The sequence below is a fragment of the Sturnus vulgaris genome, chromosome 1 (assembly GCF_052056855.1).
Source record: "Sturnus vulgaris isolate bStuVul1 chromosome 1, bStuVul1.hap1, whole genome shotgun sequence".
In the NCBI taxonomy this organism is placed as follows: domain Eukaryota; kingdom Metazoa; phylum Chordata; class Aves; order Passeriformes; family Sturnidae; genus Sturnus; species Sturnus vulgaris.
Genome location: NC_142243.1, coordinates 30,492,012 through 30,515,226, shown reverse-complemented (window position 1 = coordinate 30,515,226; position 23,215 = coordinate 30,492,012). Strand labels below are relative to the sequence as shown.

Genomic DNA, 23,215 nt, shown 5'->3' with positions numbered 1-23,215 from the left:
GAATAAGGCACAATACCAAAACATCCATCATCTGCAGACAGAGACCTGAGTGGTAGAAAATACTGAAAATTAGTTTCACACCTGATTTTCTCTGAAGCTTATGCTTGATTCAGGAGTATTAATTGCCAAGGCTACTTGGTGTGATGACCCTAAGTTTACATTGTAGCGAAGAATAGAACATCCCTTCTTTCAAAAACTGTGAAGGGAACGATTAAGTCCTGTGATTTGCTTTAAAATGTAGCTAGTAACACCTGAGAAAGGAGGCATCAGTGCTTTTTAACTTTGTTACTCTGAGTTCTGGTCTCTGCTTGCCAAATATTGTGGATTAAAACAAGAGAGAGACAGAGTAAGACTAGTAATAAAGACCAGGTTGTATAATTTTCTTCTCTTTACCACGAATCTCAGCTACTTTGTTACAGAGTTGGGCTCTTTCTTTCTGTCTTTCTCTCTCTCTCTCTCTCTCTGTCTAGCCCAATGAATGTTGCTTCACTTTTTTTACAGAAGCTTCCACAGGAAAGGGGACAAACAAATCCCTTTTATTCCACATTTTCTCCAAGTGTACCTAGGAGGAAGAAGAGGTGAATTTAATCTTTCCGTGCAGAGAAGAGCCTCTGGTCATCATGCAACTATTTTAGAACTAGTCCAACACTACCACCTCCACCTCATTTAGCCGAATTTTAGAAATACTCCAAGCTACATTTTTACTTGTACCCATTCCTCTTGCCATAGCTGAATGTTCTCTGTCATTGGACATAAGCAGCAGATCACTTATTTCTGCATCCAGATTCAGTCTGGTATGAAATAGGCCTGGGATTGCTCAGAATAAGGTGATTCCTACCATAAACTCAATGTGGCTTTGCAGCCTTGAAAATCAGAGAACTGTTTAATTAATGTAGCCATCTCTATGCTTAGACAGCTGCTAAGGGGGTATTGTTTGGACTTCAATTTGAGAATTAGAAAATCTATCTCCAAACAAATCTTGGTTTAGGTGCTTTAGGATTCTGACTCATGAGCCAGCCAGCTTACACTGGGATGACTCACCTGCCACTGGAGAAGCAATCCCTGAGCTGCTAAAAATTGTAGACTGGCATATTAAGGGAAAACTAAAATCAATCCCATCCCAAGGGAAAGCAAGCAGTTAAAACCCTTAGGTCCTGTTTGGATTTAGATTTACTTCCCAAATGTCTATTTCAGCAAGCATTGAATGGCATCTGTTTGTAGTATGTCAGCACGGATAGAGGTTTGAATGGAAACAGAGACTTAACTACCGTTTCGTTCTTTTGTAGATCAGCACACGAGCCTGAGTTGATGCAATTTCAAAGGACAACATCACAAACTTGTACAGATGCCATCAATGCTGTATATGTGGTCTGAGTGTAATGTCCAACTCAATCACTATCAATGAGTCTATCAGCTTTCAAATGTACCTAATTTATACAGGAAAAAAATATGACTTTTTTTTATAATGAGGTTTATCAAGCTAAATAAAAATGTAAAATGTTTCTGAATGTTTGAAATTCTGAGTTTGTTCAAATTTCATCACAACCTTTGCTAACTGAATTTTGAACACCTTACAATAATTCTAATTTTAATTAATATTTTATATTCTTGTTCTAGGAAATGACAGACAACTTAAGCAATGGTGGCCCACATCTGATTTATAATGGAAGTGTATATTAAGAAATTTTTAAAAGTTCCATGGAAGGAAGTGGTTTTAGAATTTTCTTCAGGAAAAAAAAATAGACTCCAAGAAATTAAGAAAATGAAACTATCTTAGCTTTTATGGCTCAAACGTCACAACTGCAGACCAGCAGAGTTGCAATTCCCTTTTAGAACCATGTTCAAAATTTGTCTCCTAAACATTTTGCGGATATACAATATTTATTCACTTCCTGGGTACTCTCAGTTTTTTGTCTGAATAATCTTTCTGAATTGTGATAGTATTTGAAATAGATTTCTCAAGACTCTTATTCTCATGAAGACTCAAAAATCAGAAAAAACCCAAACTGAACTGCATTTAGCCCATTCAAAGGAGAAGGCAGAGGAAGAATGGCTCAGGGGAATCTTTTTCTCCTCTCCACTTAGCAGCATCTGGTGTAATATGACGGCTTCAGACCATGGCATGGTACAGCAACACATCTGCACAGTCCCTCTCCTCACATTTTGAATGCATCCTGCCTCTGTTTTCCCAGTAGATCATATCAAAAGAGAGTGCAAACTCCTCTTCCAAAAAAGCTCCCCTTTCACATTGAGTGTAAATGAACAGTGTGCTGAAAACAAAACTGATGTCTTTGTTTTGAAAGACAGAATGCTCTGAGAATGCCATAAATCAAAACCTCAATAATGCCTTGTTGTAAAGAAATTGTAAATATTTCCAATTTGTGAACGAAGTATATTTCGTAATTTGTTCATAAAAGATGACAAATAAAATGAAATCTAAACCAGAGATTTTAGAGAGATCTTTTTGGGGTTTTTTCTTGTTAGAAAGATCTTGCAAAGCTGAATTGTCATGCTTGCAGTTTAGTACTGAGAAGTTTCTAAAAGAGTGAAGCAAGCTCAGAAGGGGAAAAAAATAATGAAGGCTGAAAAAGTCAAGGTCAGAGGTTACTTATAATTTTTCCAACAACAATAATGTTTGGGAGTATGTTAAAGCAGCAGGTATGCAACTTTAAATGCCCCCAAACTTTACTGTAGAACCTAGTGGTTTGTACTGCCGTGAAAAATGGAAGATATCATCTGTAGCAGAACATTTAAAGCATAATGTTAATATTCATATAAAATCGCTCATATGTTACATAATGAGTCTATGACTTTGCAGTACTGCCCAGCACTGCAACATGAATTTGAGATGTGAGCATCACTGATGACTGGCAACATTTGGTGATTCATACCCATATTCTCAAACAGGTATGAATAGAACCCTATTAATGTGCAAACCACGCCATAAAACCCTCTAAAAATTACATTAAATTGTTTTGTGAATCTGTATGGCATAAAATAATCTTAAAATCTACTATCTTAGAATTTTTGAAGTCTGTAAGGGGTTTTCCCATCTAATTACAACATGGGGAACATCTTCACTGCAATTTAAATCTCTCACTTAAACTCCAAGCTAACTAGTTGGATGGCTAAGCTTATGAGTCAAAAAATGGTCCACCTTATAAGGCTTCTCTTCATTTACTTACTGTCCAGAAGAGCTTTTGAATTTTCTCAAAGGCCCTAATATACTAGTAATTATTACATCTCTTAGAAATTGCTAATGAGACTGTTCAGGTTCATAAATAATACAGATATAGTTATAGCAAAGTAACTAGATGTTAAGGTATCTCTGCTCAAGGAAGTGCTCCCCTTTCCAGATAGTACCACACTTTAAACTGTCTCCTTCACTACATTACAGATTCTTTGTGCTTTTTATAGGTGCTATTGTCCCTTTAGTTGATACTTCTCTTCCTCTGCAGCAGGAAGCATGAGATAAATCTGTCCCCAGTATGTGCCCCTTATGGGAGCATTTTTGCTGCAACTGCAGACACAACCTGCCAAGGCAAGACCGTGGTATAAATGGGTGCAGAGATTCACATATATTGAAAAATGCACATTGAACATACAATGTGAGGAGGTGGTTCTGTAACTTTCCTTTCCTCATTGCCTCAGAAGAAAAAACCAAACAAAAAAACAAACATGTAAAAGGGCCTTGTAAAATAAAATCAAGAGCAATTTTAAAAATTACTCCCACGTCCACTTTGGAACTACCTGGCTGAGGTTCATCTCTAGGCTCCATAGCACAACTACAATATCACAGTTCACCAGAGTCTCTTGTGACATCTCAGGACCAGGAATGGCAGCTTCAGATCCTGGAGCAGTTTGGAGTTGCAGTTCAGAATCTGCTCAGGAATGACATGAAAGTACTGACCATAACACCACCCAGTTATTTATCACAAATGCCTAATTCCTGGCACATTAGTGAGAGTAGTGCAGGTAAAGAGGTGATTCTTCTATATCCAACACAGTAGCTCAGTACAACAGCCACTTCCTCATACTTATGAAAGGAAAGGAGGATACATTCTCTAAGCTCATAATGTTTAAAGCCCTGCTGTAAATTATAAAATATCACCACACCATGTTTGCTCACAGAGGTGCTGGAAGGACAGAGAAGAGATTTGGGCCCCAAATTCAAATGGCAGGGGATTTTTCCTTCTTTTGGTGCCAAGCTTGTAGAATGTAGAAAAACTGGCTGGTCCCCACATAAATGTAAATCCTTGAAAATGCAAATCTGGAATTAAAAAACTTGAGAACAAATGGGACAAAGAGTGCTCTTACTTGAGACATAAAACCGGGATCAGAATTCTTAAATTCAGAGTAAATTACCACAATATGTGTATGTGGTAGGGGAATTCTGGGAAAAGTTTCACTTTGTTTAATGGTTTTGTTTCATAATTGCATACAGAATTCAACTGTAATGGAAACATTCTCTGTATGTTTTTGTTACCGGTATAGATGAAAGGACATTCATTCCACTTATCCATATGCATGAAAAACAAAACTTTCACTTTTCAGATTGTGACCAGCCAGTGTAACTACACCAATAGCTTGAAGGCTGGGCACACAAGTCCTTTTCAACCTAAACAGGATGAAACATGTATTGCTGTTGACACAGTTGTCTGATTCATGTTGCTGTAAAATCAGATGCTGGCTTAGATTTTCTCTGAGATATTCAGCTGTTATTTACTAGGTCAAGCAACACTCTTCTTGAAGGAAGTTACTTACTGAACTTTGTGCAGAGGACTTAGTTAGTAAGTCCTTGATGTATGTTATAATACCTTAGGCTATATTTTATGCTATACTTTGCATTTCATTGAACCTCAACTGATGAGAAACACACACATTTTGAATTCACAACAATCAGCAGTGCTTACTGCAAACTGTGCAGAAAAGTGCATATAATATGTTTAAATCACTGTCTTGCACAATCTTCAATATCTATTTGTTGTATTAGGACATAAGAATTTCCCTTCGGATGGTCTGAAGTGGTATGAAAAACAGTGAAGCAGGCCACATTCAATAGGAAATTGATATACATTAAGCCATAATCACAAATAGTCATGCTTATATAAAAAAATAATTCCCTGACAGTGTGATTTTAAAGATACAGTGAATGAGAGTCTCATGGTTTAAGCCATTTTTTATCCTTTCAGATCCCAATCCCAGGCAGGTTAAGGAGTTAAAAGGAGCTTCTTATAATTAAGTGCTTAGAAATATCTGAAAAAACAGACTGCTGTGAGACTACCACATCATTGTAGATATTACTGCATAATCTTCCTGCCTAAAATGGTTCTATCTAGCTTTCATTTTCTTTATCAAAGTGACATCTTTAGCTTCACCATAAACCTCCAACATAAACAAACGACATGTACAACCAAAGCAGTTGCACATGCATCTGGAGACAAATTTTAAAGAATATTTTTAGAACTCGGACAAGGGCTAACCAGACAGACTTGGAACTGCCAGGAGGCAGGGAAAAAGAAAAAAAAAAGAAAATAGAAGAATATTTTTGATAAAACATAATTTGATAGGAGTTAAGATGCTAAACCCATCCTAGTTTAGTATCATCAGCCTAAGGAGCTCTAAAGGACCTTAGGAAGCTTGCTCAGAAAGGCCTTTTTACTCCTAATTATAAAATTGTGAGAATGCAACTTGGTGTTTTGAAGGAAAGAAAAGGAACTGGATGAGATTAATCAGAAGCTGGAATTTCAGCAGAAGGTATGTGCCTGGAGAGACTTGCTTGGCTATGAAATTTTTGTTCTGCTAAAGAAAAAGCAGCTTTGACTTGGAGCAAAAAGTCCAGAGGGCTGTACCAGGGTCTCTCTTGCCACCTCTCATCAAAACAGTCAGAGAAACACTGAGGACACAGCATAGACACCTACTTCTGCCAGAGAACCAGCAATAAGCTGTGCAGAACACCCTCACAACTGCTCTGTGGTTCCCTCAAATGAGCTCCCAGCATATAAAGAAGTGGCAGGTTTTTTGTTTTTTCCCTTTACATTGCGTTCAGTTTGCTGCAAGGTATCTTTTATGTTCTTTAACCACAAGTCATAGCAGGCTGCTAGAGTAACTTCCACATCTAAGTAGAAAGTTTTTGTTTGGTTGGTTTTTTTTCCCAGACCACTCTGAAATTAATTTAAAATCCTGCCATAAACTGCAAAATGTTTATTTCTAAAAATATATGCAGCTATGGCATTTTGAACAAGTTGACCATGTACATTAATTAAAAATAACTTCATCTGTATATTGAAAATAGCTGTTTACATGAACTGGCGTAATGTGCAATGGGAACATGCTAGGAAGGCAAGGACAAAGAGGTACCATAAACACAACTGAAAGGCTGCATATAATCCTGCTGATATAAACCAGGAGTCAACACAACTTCCTTCTGCACCCTTAAGAAATCATACATACATTTAAAAAGATCTAAGAACCATTAGGATTTCCTACCCTCTTTCCTGCATCCCATGGCTAGTAGCTAGTGTGAGACAAATCAAATTATGTTACCAGGACCACAGACTTGTTCAACTCCTCTCCCACATCATTAGGTGAACCCTATTTTTTCTCCCTCCCGCTTCATACTTGTTCAAGCTAGGAGATTGTGTCTTATATCTACCCTCATCTCTTCTCCTCTGTTAAAATGCAGCTGTATCCTTTAAAGTGTTTAGCATTGAATCAACTCCTACCTTTCTTGCCCACAGAAAGGAAACACTGATCATTGCCTTCATTTTATGGTGAGATTGAAAACAAGGCAAATCTAAATCTAAACCATGAAGTCCAAACATGCAGACTGACACTATTATATTCCTGTGGTTTGCTGCGTTACTGATATCATTGCTGTCTTCCTCTCTAGATCCAGGAATAAACTCCAAGAATGCTGATACCTAATAATTTTGAGAACTATTTATTAATTGTGTAGCACCCTGAAAAAGTATGTGTCAGAACTCTTTTTCTAACTATTACACATGAAGAACTGTAGGTTAATATTTATATCCACACTATGGTGGAAGCAGCAGTAATCTTAAAATGGTCCAGGAGTTCTGGATCTAAAAGGCATGGGATTCTGCATGATTGTATTTATTCAATTGATTGTTTTGCTTCTATTTTATACCTCCTAAAAATAACATATGAAGAAAACAGCTGAGTTTGTAAATTAAGATATTGAAAAATGAAGAAATACCTGGATGGGTTTTATAATTAATTATTCCTTCTGTATAGCATAAGACAAGATACTTCATCCAACAATCCTTTTATCAATCATGTAACATCTTTGAAAGCAACACATATTTTTCCATCAAAAGACGTAATCTATCACCTCCCTTATTCCAGTGAGCACAAACTTTCCCACTTTAAAGTAATTTGTTTCTGTGCAGATTTCCATGTGCATATAGGCACTGGCTCTCTATGCTATTGTCTCCTAAATTAAGGAACCTGGGACAAACTGAGGACAAGTAATTTCTTAACCAAATTTTGGGTTAACTTCTTAAATTCCTTCACTGTGGGGCAAATCTCCAGAATATATATATATACATAACTTCTTTCCTAAACCCTTTAAATTTTCCCATGTAAATTTACTCTTTACTGTGCATAGGAATTATGTCAGTATCTTTAACTTCTTATACCATACATTGCTGCCTTACCAAAATTACATTGGACCAACAGATAGTAGGCGGAGTTCTCATCTCTCCTTGATTGCTTTTTGAACTAATCTTGATCCTACAAGGATATTAAAATTGAATAAAATTTCATACTGTCTTAGCTTCTTTCCCCACTTTCTTCTCAGACAAACAGCCTATTTTACCCATAGGAATAATGAAGAAAATTAGGAATTATTTTATATTTGAGAACCTGTCTTCTTCCGTGATTTCCATCAACGGATAGACAGATCTCTTGTATGAATTTGTTGCAGGCTGGCAAGTTTAACACTGATGCATAAATACCGAGGATCTTAAAATGTTTACACCGTGCCATAAGGAATTCTGCCGAACTCAGATGCAGAGTGAGTCACGGTGAAGTTGAATCACTGAGGCTCCCCTGACCTGAGCATCTCGGCCATGCTGGGAGGTGGGGCTGACAAACATGAACACACAGAAAACACGACAAACAGAACCACGCACACACACAAATGCCCGCTGCAGGTCATGCACAGGAATGCACTGCGTGGCACAGACACACCTGGACTCCTTCAAACCCACGCCTAGCTCGGCACACACAGACCTCTGCCCTCGCTAGCTGTCAAAGCCAGCTGTCACACAGAACTGGAAGACTATGCAGGGATCGCATTCCCATCTGTCAAAACAAAGATGTTTCCCTTATGCTAAATGGTTTGCTCAACAGGGAATGACCTTTCTTCCCCCTCTAAGGATACACGCTAGCTTTTTCAGTCGATGCTACGTACTTGAGTCACAACAGCCTCTTGGCAAGTAATGGAGCCAGAATGAGCATCCAACAAAACAGCTTCAAGGATATATAAATATTAATTTGTCGCAATTTGTCTTTCAAGAAAATGTTGCAACAGTCTTAACTCTGTGGTAATTCTATGGCTGCAGTGATGAGATTGTGTAGGCACAAAGGAGCCAGTTGCATCTCTGTTGCAAGATTGGAAAATTTGGAAAAGAAATCTCTGAGAAAAAGGGCTTAAAGGTTTAATGATGTACTGACACATTATATCTTTAATGGCAGACAAAAAAACCCAAAATACAACACCCAAAATAAAAAAAAAAACCAAAACAAATACAAATCCAAAACCAAATCAAAACAACAAAAAAAATGTAGTTTTGTTCAATATATATTTAAGTTCTTCGCTTTCATTGTAACAATTTTTTGTGTGTTCAATTTATTCTTTTATGTCATATACTTGTGACTCTTCAATGCCCTATAGTATTATAATCAATACTCGGTTTGAAAATCCCCAAAACAGAAAAAATATTGAAGAATATTTGAAAATAAGAAAAAGGTAGTATGTTTCTTGGGATTCTGCTTCTCAAATGTTAAATTAATATCTCTTTTGAGGATTATATTTGAAGATATGCTTATGAAACTGCTTCCACTGAGCATAACTGAACTAAGATTTATGTTTAAAGTTAATCATGGACAACAGTCTCAAACAAGGATTCTTTTGTAATGGCAGGCTAACACTCAGACAAGTCCAATGATGACTACCTATTTTTGTAGCAGTGTCAGTATGAGAATCAGGGCCTTAACCTGCATTGCCCTAACACTGCAAAAAATAGTAAGAGGATGTGCAGGCACAGAAGTGATCAATCAGAATAAATGAATTTTATAAGTACAGATCTACTGAAGGATAAAAAAAGGAAAGGGACAAACAAAGGGATTTTTGCTGCTTTCTCCCCACCTTTCCATTATCACTCAATAGTGGAAAATGCCCATTTCCATCAGGCAGTGCAATCACAGCTGCCTTGCCTGCACACTCCTACAAGATAGACTGCATCCTTTCCCCTCACAACACCTACATTTATAGTCTGCAATACCTCCAAGCCTTCAAGATTACTCCTTTTAATGGTTTCCTCAAATACACTGCTCTTAACCCCCAAAAAAGGTTCATGTTTGAACACTGCAGGTTTGTTTGGAAGTATTTACTTTTGATTTCAAGTAAATGGACAATCTGGGGACTTCCACAATATATATTAGTTCTATCAAGGAATGGAAACATTACAGATACCCCCTGCTTACTGGCAAAGAAAGGCTGTTCTGTCAAAACAACACATTTTTTGGGGGGAACTAAGAATTTAATTTAAATCTCCTTCTTTGATGGCACTCATATCTTTGGCATTTACATTTCCAATGTTTATACTGATGTCTTAAGAACACTTAAGTAGAGCATTTATTTGCAAATAAAATTTCGTAACTTGGCAGACTCGGGTTCTCTTTATAAATCTAAGAACTATAAATCCTTTTCCATATAAACATATGTAATATTTCCTATTGAAAGTGTGTGACAACCACAAAGTTTATTCTCAATCTATAAACCTTCATGAGACAGCTCACCCAACAGAATGAGTTTGCACAGGCATAATTAAAAATATACCTGTCCAGTAAAGGTATATAAAGAAATAAAAGGTGTGAAATAGCAGTGACTTACCAGGAAAATTATACTGTATGTTAGAATAACCCATACGTTCATCGGAATGCAGTTGTGGTGGAAAATTACACAAGAACTTTTTTCATCATTCTGCCAAGTGAAAACTAGCAAAAAGTGCACCCCAAGCTGTCCTTTTTGCTGGGATGCACACAGCCCAGCAGTGAGGGGGCTGCCAGGGAGATCTGCTCAGTTTCTCCTGTCTGCAAGAATCGGTAGACATGGTCCAAAGATTTTGCAACACTAATGTGGGGATCTTGCCTTCTGTTCTGAGACACAGAATGAAAACAGAGCAAAAACGAAAACAAAATTAAAAAACAAAACAAAACAAGTGTATTTTTCCAAATGACAATCCCAAGTGTCACATCGACTGCCCCACTGATTGCACTGGGGGTCGCTGCAGAAGTGACTCCATTTACCAAGAAAGAGCTCACTACTGGTTTAGCCGGATTACTTAACTTTTTGGATGGGTCATCAGCAAGAGATTAGAAACAGGCCTCAGCATGGGTTTAAGTGTGCTGGACCCTGTGTCTTTCACGGTTCATAGCTGCCTCCAGCTGGCCAGCCTGGCTGCCACCACCGTGCTGCCCTGGAGGGCCACCACACCCGGCTCATCCGGCCAGGAGAAGCTGGGAGCACTCCAGGGCACACAGGGTCCTCACACCACTTCTCTGGAGTTCCACTTGAGCCTGGCTGTGCTACTGAACTCCAGTTTGACAACAGGCTTGCATTTTCTTCAAAATCCTCCAATGGAGATGGTGAACATGGACTCAAACTGAGAGTAATCACAATTTAGGACTGTGTAATGTTAAATTCTACTGGTGAGTCCAGCATTAAAAGACATTAGATTCTGATATTTATCAACTTTGGGGAGCTGCAAGCAAGAGCCTTGCTCTGAGTGGAATCCAAAGTTTATTTTGATATTTGGCTAATTGCGTAAAAAGGAGTGAGCTTTGGCTCTCCAAAGGAAACATTTATCCTAATACAGAATTTTTACCATAAATCAGTAATCTGTTAAAGAACTGGGCACTTAAAAGCTCAGGCTGCCTCAAGAGGACTTCAGGGTCCTACCACCTGAACAACACCTGGACAGCAAGTCTATTTTGCTCATCCTGATAGCATCCAAGCTGCCATTCTCATTTCTCAGCAGCATCCACTGTCTCGCTTAAGGTTACTCTGGGAGGCCCTCTTCTGTCAGAATGAAGCAAGAATGATTTACTGCACAGAGGAGCATGAAAAGAAGCATGAAAAGAAGCACTGCTCTGGGAACCAGTGACTAGGACAGCCAGCTCCAAGCCTTGAATTTCCTGTTGGCTTGTTGCAGTTTCTCTCAGGTTTGGGTGTTAGGGCTTCCTTCCTCCATCACCACCTAAGCAGAGGAAATTTCTCATACTCTTAAGTGATTTGGGTATGTGAAAAGAGAATCTGATATGAGAGAAAGATTTTGTCCACACCTCATTTTTTTCCCTACTTTCAGCAGTATAGGGAACAGTAAAACTGTTTCTCACAGAAGAGTCCCTGACACTCATATTTTGTTTTGTTATTGGTTGGTTTTGGTTTGGGGATAAGAGGGTTGTTTTTTTTGGGGGGGAGGGAGGGGAGGTGGTGGTGGTTTTTTGCTTGGTTGGTTAGTTTCAGTGTTTTTACTATTATCATGACTTCTGAAATAATGGGATTTTTATGGAGGGGAGTGGATGTGATGGTAAGCAGCTGAACCGGGTAACCATTCAGGCATCCAGTGATACCTAGCACTGATTCATTCAGCAGTGAGTGACATTTACAGTTTTCAAGATAAGGCACAGCACACTGGAGATTACCTAATCTACTGAAGGTGCATTTGTTTGAACACCTAGAGCATCAGTGCTCAAATGCAAAAGTTGACAGTCAAGCTCTTCAGAATCCACTACTACCCTTTATTTACCTCAAGGTAGATAGAGCTGCTATTGATAGTCACAGGCTCAGCTCCTCTAAGAAAATCAATTATATTACAGACTTTCTGAAGTAGTATACGCTACCTGAGAAGGGCAGCAGAAAAATAATAACTATAGAACTTTTTCACACTGATGTCAGCTTTTAATGCTCATCTTTAAGCAGAGATTTAGGAAGAATTTCTTCATCATTTAAGCATATTTTCATGTACAAAGCACTGATTAAAATAATTAAAAGTTTATCTTTGAGTTATCAAAAGGTATTCCTGGAAAAGGAATCTCAGTGGTTCCTGAAAATAAACAGGATAAACAGAAAATGCTGTAATGATTACTCGGCCTCTTTGGCTTGCAATGTGAAAACAGAATCCCCATCAGATTTGAGAATTTCTTTTCATTCTCGTAGGATGGAAATACAACATAAACAATTCTTTTGATATTATCCAAGCAAATCCATATTTGATCTGAAAACAAAACCATAGACTTAGGAGACTAAAACTAATCACATTTTTAAACTTCAAAAAGAATTCTCTCATTTCCATTACATTTGGGGCAAAAGCTCCAACTTTTCCAGTCTATCAATACAAAAGCATGTTTAGCTGCAGAATAAAATACAGACAAAAACACCCCAGATAAATGTGTTACCAGAACACAGTTGATAATAATCTACCTGCTAAAGTCTATAGATAAAATTTAAAAAAAAATCCATATAACTGAATTCTTTATCCTTGTTTTTAAAACTTCTCAAGTGTCAACCCTCCTGAAATTCACTTGTAAAAATCAGATCATAGGCTTGAAAGTAGCCTAGGAGATATAATCAGCTTTCTTTCTTTCAAATGGATGGTTACTTTGGACCTCTCTTGAATGGCAAACTCCTCAGATCTGGAACCTGTTTTCCAGGCCAGAAGGATAAACAGTTTTCCATTTAAAAAAATAAAAAATAGAAATAGCACTGTGCAAGAAAGGATTAAAGTATAACTGCCTCAATGTTCTTCATATCATTTGCAAATGTCTTCTCAATTCTTTTTGTAACAGGGCTCAGGATATGAGGAGCACTGAAAAGACAGAGCAGGCTATTACTAATAGAACCAGAAGATTATTTTGTCTTTTCCAGTATCTGGAAGAAGTATAGGAGTCATAAAACAGAATGACAAAAAGACATTTTCTACTCTTAAAATTAATAGCAGCTGACTTTTCTGGAGGCAATCCCCTGTGGATCCTTAATTCCCATCTTTCCAGACAATTTTAAAAACACCAGAGTAAAAGGTTGCTAGAAGTTTCTCAGAGTATAAACTGCAAAATAGCACAGACAGATTGTCAAAAGACACTTCATTTACCCCATTTACAACCTAAGCATCCATCTCATTTGTTAGCATCATTCATCAGAAGTATTCACAGTGCTGCAGAAAAGCCTTACTGCTCTTACAGTAGCACAGGCTGCTTTCTTCCCTTGTTTCTGTGGCAACATCACCTCTTGTTTCTATGAGAAAGTTCACGTTATCATATTATTTAATCCACTATCAACACTTCATTCACTGGCTGGAAACACACGGGAGAGTCTCAGTATTAGACCAACAGTCAGACCTCCACAGGTCATGATGTCTCTGCAATTGAAACTATGCCTTCAAGTAGAACTGGAGAGAGGCACCACAAGTCAGAACCAGGCATCCTACATCAGGTTCCTTATTTCTACAGATATAAGGCCAGGGAGCTACTTGAACATAGGTCTTTCAGTAATATTTTTATAGACAAGATATTTTATCTCCACAAGATTGATTGCAAGCCGTACCAACCATTTCCCAGCAGACAATAACCTACTTAGAGAATCAAAGGCCAAAGGCAAATCTAGTCAATCCCCAACTGGTTGAAGACGTCCATCCCAAGACTAGAATAGCAGAATTGTTTGGATGGAAGAGACCTGAAACATTGTCTAGTTCCAGCTCCTCCTGCTGTGAGGACGGATTCCTTCCATTGGCTCAAAGTCCCATGCAATCTGGCCTTGAACACTTCCAGGGAAGGGACATTCACAACTTTTGTGGGCACCATGTTTCAGTGCCTCATCACCCTAACAAGGAAGAACTTCTTCCTCATATCTAATCTAAGCTCACCCCTTTTTAGTTTGAAGCCATTCCTCCTTTGCCCCACCACTCCATGCCCTTGTAAAAAGTCCCCCTTCAGCTCTCTTGTAGGTCCCTTTAGGTACTGGAAGGTGCTGTAAGGTCTTCCTGAAATCTTCTCTTCTACAGGATGAATAACTCTCTGTCTTCACAGAAAGATGCTCCAGCCCTCTGATCATCTTTGTGACCCTACTGTGGGCTCACTCCAACTGCTCTTTGTCCTTGCATCATCAATGTCACTACAAATCAAGACAAATTATTAGCTGAAAGAAATTAACATAATTGCTGTCTTATCGTATTTCTTTCCCTTAATGTTTTTCTAAGTAATTTCCTAGCTATGAGAGATTGACCTACTAATTGCTGACAAAACAAAGCAGAGTCTGCATAGCGTAGAACAGATTACATTTTCAGCCAGGCATGCAGTTCCACTTGTTCTCTTGGATGACGGCACTTTTCCGTACCAAGGCTTTTGTGTGCCATCTGGTGGACTTTCAGCATTTGGTACATTTTGTTTAAGTACAAATAAAGAGAGTCTTGATACACTGTCAGGAGTATCTACCTTTTTGGCCATTGATAGTTTCACCTTATCGTCCTGTATTTGCTCAAATTAATGTTTGCCTGACAATAATAACTTAATTCCTCTCACATTTGCAGTCAAACGAGCCTTTACTACTGTAACTGTTGTAAACTTTAGCTAACCCTTTGCACTGATAGATTTTATACACAGTTGAATGGTCACCCTCCCAAAAATAACTTACACAAAACTAGCCTAACAGAATTCCATATATAGGACCACAAGCTGACAATCTTCAATGGCATTTATTAGTTCTCAATGACCTCAATGCTAGCATTAGTCTCTATTTGACATGAGAGTCAAAGATATTGAAGCAAACCTATTACCACACAATTTCAAAAACAAAACTGAGGGTTTGAGTACTGATTATTCCTTCTAAGTATGACAGCAAGAACTGTCATTAGAAGTACTGAAGGGTTACAAATTGAAAAGGAGAAGCCAGCTAAAAATATTTGAAAAAAATCCAGAGCACAAGTTTTGTACCATATCCAACCTATGCAACCGAGGCATTTTTTCATTTATCCTTTTTATAGAGTGCGAACTGTGGGATAAGGAACCTGCAATGGAATAAATTTCAAAATACACTAATTCCTTTGGGCACACAGTCCTAAGGGGGAGTGTATTTTCTATTCCAGCATGCTGCTGCCAGCATTCTTCCACTCTGCATGAGATGCACTATATTTTGTCACAACTGAGCCTTCCAGGATTTTAAGGCTGGATGACAGCCACCCTCTGAATGAATGAGTTGCACCTTCCACAACACAGAAGCAATAAGCAATTGGATGAACTTTCTACCCAACATACATGGAACACTGCCAATTCAGAAACCTGGATACGAGATGGCAGTGACTGTATGGGTAGAAAAGACCAGCTGAGAGGAGCTGAAGTTATGGTTGTCAAAGAATCTCCTTTTTGGAATCTGGCCTTCCTTTCACAGAGAAAGCAAGACAAACCCAGATAAAACAGGAAAAACAGCAGTGACTGCAAATGCAGCTCTTGGGTTTGGTCCCCATTGTTACTTGCAACCTGACCTCTAGAGAAAAACAGGCTCAGCACAGTCTTATCAGCCACCGTGGGACTTGGCAAACATACCAACAGCTATGCTGTTTTAGACATTGATTTTAGCTGCCTTTTTGGACATAGGCTCACTGCAGTGCTGCTGAAAGATCAGCCGAAACAGACTCTTTAAGCTAAAAGCTAACATCAAGAAGTAGAAAGATATACAACTAGGGAAGAAAAAGAAGTCAAGAAATGAATGTAGGGATATCAGGATTTAAGTCTTACAGTCCACATAGTTTTAAGTATTGATCTGTGGCTGGAGGAGGTGGCATTTGGATTGAGACTACTTCTTTCATCAGAGTATCTTTTACAGAGAGGTAGTGAGTCCAACTTGTACCATGGGTCTGAAGTCTCTACAAGACTGCAAGACAACACTGCTTTTGGTATAGGCAGACCATGCTGCATCAGCAAGCAGTGTGACCTGACAGGTGTGGACTTGCAGAGAAAAACATCTGGTGCTGAGGCCAGGTATTTAGAGTTAAAGTTTTCAAACAGGCTATTTTGAATTATCTCTGGCCTACCACACAGACTTAACAACCATTCGGATTTAAAGTTCATTCTCCTGATTACTTTAGCCTGAAAGGAAATCTGGAAGTCCCAAGAGCACTGTGCAATGAAAACCAGGCACAGTAGCAGGGAAGAATGGAGATTCAATTAGAAAGTACAGACTCGACCTCTGTAGGGAATTTTCTGGTGACAGAAGTCCATGGGGATACCCTTGGATAGCTGCAGGCCCTGAGACACAGAGCCCTTCTGACACCACCTTGGCCAACCTGACTACAGGCTGAAAGACAGAGGTCCACATTTTTTTTATGGTCATGCTGCCTTTCCATCTTATTCTTAGTTTTTATTTTAAGAGCAAAGGTAGGTTTTTATTATGCTGGATAAAACTGAGTAGAGCCCTTAGTGTATTATATGTTCTCATTGCAAACTCAATCCACTCATAAATAAGAGTTATAAAACATATATTTCTTTTAGGAGTAGAAGTGCATGCAGTTATTGTTTAAGGTCTTTAACCAAGATTGAAAGCACATTGCAACCTTTAAATATGATCCAAATAGTTGAAATAAAAAATACAATATTTTTTCCAGAAAGCTGAGACCATATAACATAAAATTAATTTCAACAGGCATTAAATACCTTGGAGGACTAAAGCCACATAGGAATACAGATTACAGTAGTTCAAGACATTTTCTCTTTCAATTTTGGAGTTCGGTATGACATCTGAAAGCCATTTTTATGTCAGTTCTTTCACACTAATCCAACTTTACTTGCAGTAAAGTACTGCAAATTATACCATTTGTTTTACTTGTGAAAGCTAACAATGTCCTGTCTTCACAGTATGTTCAGTCAAAGAAAACTTTCTGGTGATGTAGTATTTAAGTAGTTTCAAAGGCTTTTGCATCACTAAATGTTTTATAGGGAGTTCAAGGATTTCTGGTATGTGACGTAAGGCTCGTTTTCACAAAACAACAGTGTGTCTGAGCCCTCCACAGTATAAAAGAAATTTTAACACCTTTAATGAAACCGATACATCAATTTTTATTTTTTTTTTGTTCCCCATGTGGATTCAATCAGTTTGAAAGTGTACATTTACTATAACAAGTTAAGTTGATATAAATTAGATTTAAATCCATGAGAGAACACCTTTTCAAAGTTTTGCATGAGTTTCAGTTGGATCAGTTTAAAATAAAATCATACTGTGCTGCTTTGTCTGGATATAAAGTCTGAGTTACTTTTCTGGACAATATCTTCACTAACCAACCACAAATGTCATCATTTACAACTGGACAAGGTTTCTGCTTGTAGTACCACAACTCACTTTGCAAGCAACTGCAGTGTAGAATGCACCAGCAACCCTCTTGAGGACTTGCATTTATTTTTGTTCTCCTCAGTCTGTGTTTATTAAACGCACTTCAACATTTCTCAGGGTATGCACAAACTGGATCTGGGGTCTAACAACAGAAGACAAAGTCTGTATTCTTAAAACCGCTGTATATAAAGAACGTCACTACGGTAATTTGCCATTGCATTTTTTTGTTCGAATCACCAAATGTGCAATTTAAATTTAAGGTCACAGTAATCCCTCTCCTGTCCAAGGGAAGACGTGTTGGGTTTGGGCTCCCGGGGCTGCGGGAGCGCGGCAGGGCTGCGGGCCGGAGGGCCGAGCGCCGCGGGTTCGATCCCCGTACGGGCCGTCCGCTTAAGAGCCGAACTCGATGGCCCTTCCGACTCGGAATATTCCGTGCTTCCGCGATGTAAAACGGCTTGGAAAGAGTTAAACAACGACGCCGTTCTCGGCGGCGCGAAACGCCCCTGCGAACGCGAACACACCCCACCCCACGGAACTCCGTCACTGCCGCTGCCGGGCCCGCCCCGGCTGAGGGAAGGCGCCTGACGCCATCTCGGCGCGCCGGCGAGCCCCGTGTCCCTGCATGGCCGTGCCGCGGGAGCCGCCGCCCGCCCCGGCGCTGCCGCCCCCCGCCGCCGCCGCCCCGTCTCTGGGCGCGGCCCGGGCGCTGGCGGCGCGGCGCCACTCGTGCCTGGTGGCGGCGGCGCACCGGCGACACGTGGCGCTGCCCCCGCGCTTCCTGGGCCGCAAGCGCTCCGGCATCCGCGCGCAGCTGGACGCCGAGCTCCTGCGCTACTCCGAGAGGTGCGGCGTGCGGGAATGGTGCCCGGGGGCCGGGGGGACTCGGGCCGGCAGCTAACCGTGCCCTCCTCTCCTTTCCTTCCAGCCTGCAGGGTGTGCCCGTGGCTTACGACAACATCAAAGTGGTGGGAGAGCTCGGCGACATCTACGACGACCAGGGATTCATCCACCTGAACATCGAGGCCGACTTCATTATCTTCAGCCCCAAGAAGGGGAAGAAGCTGGTGGTATGCGAACGCCTTGGCGTCTCACGGGACCGGCCTTTTTTATTAAGTGGTCAAAGCTTGGCTTATTTCTGACATTAAGTGGTCTGGGTCTGGGTCTCCTAGGAGACATAAAATATGTCTCTTAGGACATGTTTTAGTTTATGTTAGCTTATTTATTTATGAGTAGTTCATGGCAATTTATAAGTAGTTTGTACTAGTACTTTTTACTGTAATTTGTCTATTTTGTCCGTGTCTATAGATATATACTATATTACTACAATATTACTGCAGCATTGTATCATAAGAATTACATATTTAACAGTGTATTAAAACTGTGTATATCATGCCAGTGCTCCTTTCTGAAGAGCAGGTAATTCTCAAACAGGTGCATTTGTTATAGTGACAGGAATGGTTAGGATGCTCTCGAGAATTCAGTTCCTTAAAGCACAAGACCTGTACATCGAGTTGGAGCCTGCCTTTCAGTAAAGGAGGTGAATGGCTCACAGAACGGCTTTAAGCTTGTCAAAACTCTTGCTCAGTACCTGTGGGTAAAGTATGTTGAGAGCTACCGTGCATTCATTATAGTACCATACCTTTTGCAGCACAGCTGCTGATTTTATAACTGTGTTTGAGGATGAATGTGCCATCTTCCTGGGAAGAGAATAGAAAAATTGTCAGTGTCAGTTATTAATTGTATGAGTAGAACAATGGTGGATATAGTTTCATAGGCAGATGTGTCAGAAACCCACTGAATGGAGTATTTAGAAGCTTTTTACGTGTCTTCCTTATCTTCAGCTGCTAAGTACTGCTGTGCCAGCTTGAAGAACATTTTAGCAAGTAAATCAGACTTAAAATGGCTTCAAAGCAAAGTTCATCACTGTAGCGTAAGGAAAGAGTTACCTACTCTATTCAGGTATTCACTGCAGATAAATACCATGTTTTGACTTCTCTTGCAGTTCAGTTCTGTTTTCAGAGGAAGTGCATGAAGAGTTTACTGGAATGGCTTTGATTTTAGTGAAAGAGCATTAACTTCTTGCTAGATAAACTGACTTCATAACTTGTATATAAACTCTTACTGTAAGCTTTCCATATAGAAAACTAAATATTTAAAGGGTGTGCACTGAAAGGGCTGATTTTTGCTGTAGACTTGCATGATGTTCTTTTTCTTTTTTAGGGTGTAATTAATAAAGTGGCCCCTAGTCATATTGGCTGCCTCATACATGGATGCTTCAATGCCTCTATCCCTAAGCCTGAACAAATGTCTATTGTACAGTGGCAAGAGCTGGGATTTAAAATAGGGGATGAACTGAAATTTCAAGTGTTGCACTTGGATTTTGATACTGCTGGGGTGTTCTTCATTCGAGGAGGACTCACTAAAAGCAGGTACAGTGCCTTAATAGAGAATATTTTCAACTGATTTAATACATTTTTTGCAAGCTAGGTGATTTTTGCTACATCTTAATCTTTCAGGTTTCTTACTTTTACACAAATGCCTATATAACTGTATAACTACATAACTATACATGTGACTATCTGTCTACCTATCTATCTGTCTATCTATCTATGTTGTCTTAAATTAAGCTTTCCACTCTTTAGGACTCCCATTGAAGTTTTCTCTGGAAAAAGTAAAACTAGGTGTTTCTTGAGCTTTAAAAATTGGAGCGTGTTGACCTATGAATTGTTGATTGCATATATAATACGTGCCCCAAATAGCATATCCAGGTGTCTAAAAGCAGCTTTATGCATGGGCTTTTCAAGTGCAAACAGTCCAGGGGTCCTGAACACAGTGGTTACATTGTGCAAACACGTGCATATGTATTGTATGATGACAAATACATTACTTAAATACATGCTGAAACATGAGAATTTCAAAGATTAAAGAAGTTGTCAACTTCCTCCTTAGGCCTCTGTAAATTTATAGGGCACCTCACAAGAAAACTTGTCTTCAGAAGAGTTCATTCACTTTTTTCTTTTAAAACAGTGATTTACTGAGCAATGTTTTTCTTTCAACATGGTTTTGTTTTTTATTAAATGTATAACATGGCTCCTACTGGCAAATTCATAGCATTTTTTGTTAGTTTTTTCTTTTTTTAATCTGGAAGGATGCTCTGGATTATTTCAGTGAATTTACAATGAAAGTTAGCAATTTTGTCTTCAGTGCCTCTGGGGACATAAAAACCTCCACAGTTTTTAACTGCATTTTTTCCCTATTTGTCTTCTTAGACATTTTCTCCAGTGCTCTTGGTTGCAAAGTACCGGGTGGGGGGGGGGTGCAGTGTGCCTCATATATGCCTGAATAGGCCACTAGCTGTGTGTTTTTGTGAAAGACTTAACCCAAAAAACTACACAATGTGTAATTATGAATTAGAGGATGAAGAAGTACAAGAAATGAGGATATATCAGATTATCTCATTGGCACTTTAGAGAAGAAATTTAGGCTAAGATTCAAAAGAGAGTATTTATTATGTGGTAAGAAGGAAGCTAGTAAGGTAATAGAAATTATCCTGAGAATATTAACTGTTATGATTCTCTGTAACACAGACTACCGTGTTCTCCATTTGTTGTTGATTTTAGCAAGCATTTGTCTTTTATCTGCTTGGTGTAAATACATGTTTTAGCAGTTTTTGACAATTCACTATGTGAGGTGGCCCTAATGTGTCTCTAATCCAGTTTATTTTGTATATTTCTTTACAGCATGCGGCCCAAAAAATCTAACACAGTCGCTGAAACTACAAATGGGGACGAAATTCAAAAGCTTGACCAGCAGGAAAATGGCTTGAATGACTGTGGGCAAGATAATGTCACAGAAGAGCCTTTAAATGAGACGAGTAACCTTGGGAGGGAAAATGAAGAAGAGCAAAGTGTTGATGTGGTGAATGGAGTATGTGATGATAAAAAGAAGAAGAAGAAAAAGAAAAAGGACAAGCAAGGAGAACAGGAACTTGTATTGCCTACCAGTGACTCTAGTGGTTACCAAAGTGACCATAAAAAGTCAAAGAAAAAGAAAAGAAAACATAGTGATGAAGTTGAAGAAAGTGAGTTGTCTCAGTTGTCAGAAAAACCCAAAGCAAAAAAGAAAAAGACGAAAGTCTGAAGTGCCTTTCCTGTGTTACATTTCAGACGGTTTTGATAAGTTTCAATAAAACCCTGTTTTCAAAATGGGTATGTCATTTTCCTTGCTACAGAGTCTGCTCTGCTAGGTCAGATGGTGCTTGTGTGCATATATGCACCAGCAGTTTGAAAGGGGGCATCTTTTAAAGCAGTAATAGAAGAAATGGGCTAGAAGCAATATCTGCCCAGCTTTTTTACTGGGAAACAAGACACAAAAGGACCATGGAATGTAATTGCAGGAGCACATGCATCACCTCTGTGCCAGCTTTCCAGTTCCACACATTAGACAGTTGGTAGTTGTGGTGTTTGCTACTCTCACTCCATCTTTGCCAATCAGTGTCTTGATTTTACAAGAGTAGATTAGGATTATCTTTGGGTTTCTGGGAAATTCGTGCGAATTCCCAGGAGGCTTAAAAGAAATAAATTGTTTTGAGTATCAGTGCTTTTGGTTGCAGCTCTTTTCTATTGTGAGGAGCTCTGGGGAGAACTGTAGCGTGCCATGGTCTAGTCGTTGGTGTTGATGTGCCTATTATAAGAAGAACATAACCAGCTCTTTGAAGGCCTTGTAAGTAAACAGCATGAATGTGGAAACTTGCTGTTCATCTCTGTTCCTAGGTGATAAAACATTTTGCTTTAGTGATTAATGCCGATTAATGCTATTAGTTCACTTCAATAGTTGTGTTCACAACTTCTAATAACATTGATTCACATGGAAGATATTTTGAATTTCAAGTGTGACAATACTTAAGACTCACTTTGTGCTATATTAATGTTTTTTATGCTTCTTTAAAGCTCCAAATATACCAAGACAAAGTTACCAGCTTATAGGCTCGATGGCATGGCAGTACATAGTAGGCATTTTAAAGTTAGGATGCTATAAAGAACCAAGTTAAGACTTTTTCAAGACTTACAAGAAAGTGAATTTAAGTAGCTAATGCCAGGTGTAGCAGCAGAAACTGCAGGGTATCCTCTTGTGTTTGCTCTTCAGTGTACCTCATCTTGAAGCCAGTTTCTGAACAGTCCTGGGATGAGTATGAATTGTCCCTGTTGTGTTTCTACATGTGATGATATTGACGATTTACGTGCAGTTTTAGACACTGCCTCTTCTATCCATTTCTCCTGTACTGTGACAAAGCCTGAGAAGTCAGATAGTGTTTGTGAGGGCAGTATTCTGGTGTGTTCATAGTTGCAGAGAATGACACAGATGTCCCACCCTGCTGTACTTAAATTACACAGACAGGCTGAAGGTTGATACATAATTTACAGTGCGAAGTTATGTGATAGTTCCCTCTTTATATATATCTATATAAAATATATGTATATTTATGTAGTGACTTGAGGGACAAGTTGAGTGGATGGGTAAGAAGGAAATGGAGAGGAGGATGGCAAGCACAGATATTTTTTGACAATGCCAACGCCAACATGAAGAGAA

At 39.1% G+C, this 23,215-nt stretch overlaps 2 protein-coding genes across 12 annotated transcripts in view; both read left to right on the top strand.

The window, feature by feature from the left end:
• TMEM196 (transmembrane protein 196) overlaps nucleotides 1-2,446 on the top strand; it is a 100,041-nt gene extending 97,595 nt beyond the window's left edge. For 6 of the 11 annotated variants that reach the window (XM_088162833.1, XM_014894377.2, XM_014894376.2 and 3 more), the window contains one exon: nucleotides 1,618-2,446. In XM_088162833.1, the coding sequence (XP_088018959.1) occupies nucleotides 1,618-1,624 (7 nt within the window). In that variant the 3' untranslated portion in view covers nucleotides 1,625-2,446. Of the gene's footprint in view, nucleotides 1-1,286; nucleotides 1,518-1,617 lie in introns of those variants that run through there. The other 5 variants (XM_088162841.1, XM_088162828.1, XM_088162825.1 and 2 more) reach the window with 1 other exon arrangement.
• Nucleotides 2,447-18,213: 15,767 nt separating this feature from the next.
• POLR1F (RNA polymerase I subunit F) lies at nucleotides 18,214-21,831 on the top strand. The gene is made up of 4 exons (XM_014893598.2): nucleotides 18,214-18,469; nucleotides 18,552-18,693; nucleotides 19,847-20,055; nucleotides 21,367-21,831. Exons 1-4 carry the CDS (start codon nucleotides 18,249-18,251, stop codon nucleotides 21,764-21,766), a joined length of 972 nt encoding a protein of 323 aa, XP_014749084.2. The 5' UTR covers nucleotides 18,214-18,248; the 3' UTR covers nucleotides 21,767-21,831.
• Nucleotides 21,832-23,215: the final 1,384 nt, after the last annotated feature.

Bases quoted from the DNA above. Each gene is read 5' to 3' on its own strand.
- POLR1F (XM_014893598.2), top strand. From the start codon at position 18,249: ATGGCCGTGCCGCGGGAGCCGCCGCCCGCCCCGGCGCTGCCGCCCCCC. The intron at 18,694-19,846 runs GTATGCGAACGC...TTTCTTTTTTAG, and splicing joins AGAAGGGGAAGAAGCTGGTG to GGTGTAATTAATAAAGTGGC. The intron at 20,056-21,366 runs GTACAGTGCCTT...ATTTCTTTACAG, and splicing joins GGAGGACTCACTAAAAGCAG to CATGCGGCCCAAAAAATCTA.